The sequence below is a fragment of the Alligator sinensis genome, unplaced genomic scaffold, assembly GCF_000455745.1.
Source record: "Alligator sinensis unplaced genomic scaffold, ASM45574v1 scaffold1667_1, whole genome shotgun sequence".
NCBI classification, from domain to species: Eukaryota; Metazoa; Chordata; order Crocodylia; family Alligatoridae; genus Alligator; species Alligator sinensis.
In genome coordinates, this window is record NW_005842504.1 from 459,954 (window position 1) to 460,931 (window position 978).

Consider the following 978-nt stretch of genomic DNA (forward strand, 5'->3'; position numbering starts at 1 on the left):
CCAGGCGGGGCAAGCCTGCCCGTCCTGCCTTGCGAGGCGGCCTCTGCGAGGGGCAGGGCGGGTTGCAGCGTGTGGGAAGCGATGCCTTGTTTCCACCCGTTGCATCGTCACACTCGACGCTACCGTGGATTTAGTGCGTTCGGGAGGCGGTGGGGGCACGGGGACGGGACGTGCCAGCCAGGTGCCCGGTCCCATCCCCTCGGCACTTCCCAGCAGCTGCTCTTCGATCCGTCCCCTCACCGCTTTGTCTCTCACCCCTTCCAGCTACCTCGGAGTGGATTCAGTTCTTCAAGGAAGCGGGGATCCCCCCGGGCCCGGCCGTCAACTACGCGGTGACGTTCGTGGACAACAGGTGAGGCGGCGGCGAGGCCGAGGCAGCAGGTCTTGGTCCCGGGTGGGACGCGAGAGTTCAGGTCCGCGGAGAGCTGCCGAGTTAAACGCGGGGCCCTGTTCCCTGCCCCCCACCCCTCGCCCCCGCCTGATTTGTGTCAGTGAAGAAGACCCTAACGTACAAATCCCATCTGGGTCGCGGGCTCTTTCATGAGTCTCCCCCACTCCCGCGTGGTAGAGGAGGTACTGGGGAGAGGTCGTGTTTCGGGTGCCTGGAGCCGTGTGCGTGTTGAGCACTAACGATCACTTGAACTGGGAGGCAGTTCCTCTCCGGTGGCCGGGGACCAGCTTGGAGCCTCTCCTGGCTCTGAGCCTTTCTAATCTGTAGGGGTAGCAGGGCATGCCTGAGCTCCTTCTGCTGGGAGGGGGTAGACCTGTCTCCCCGCTTCCAGCAGGGCTCCCCGATTAGCCCCTTGGGAGGATACATGATTCTCTGCCAGGCAAAATCGAGTGCAGGGCTTTTCACCCCGGCAGATCCCCTAATATCTTTCAGAGAAAGGTGCGTTCTCCCAGTGGCATTGCTCGTTAATTGGCTCCAAGGTCCTTCCCTTCCCTTGTTCTGCAGTGCTGCAGCTGCCTGGTTCAGCA

General features: G+C 62.8%; 1 protein-coding gene across 1 annotated transcript in view; it reads left to right on the top strand.

The window, feature by feature from the left end:
* Positions 1–81: 81 nt before the first annotated feature.
* The window catches only part of CUNH19orf47 (chromosome unknown C19orf47 homolog), a 6,263-nt gene continuing 5,366 nt past the window's right edge, over positions 82–978 (top strand). Inside the window, exons 1-2 of the mRNA XM_025213058.1 lie at positions 82–133; positions 217–352. Coding sequence (XP_025068843.1) covers positions 82–133; positions 217–352 — 188 coding nt within the window. The remainder of the gene's footprint in view (positions 134–216; positions 353–978) is intronic.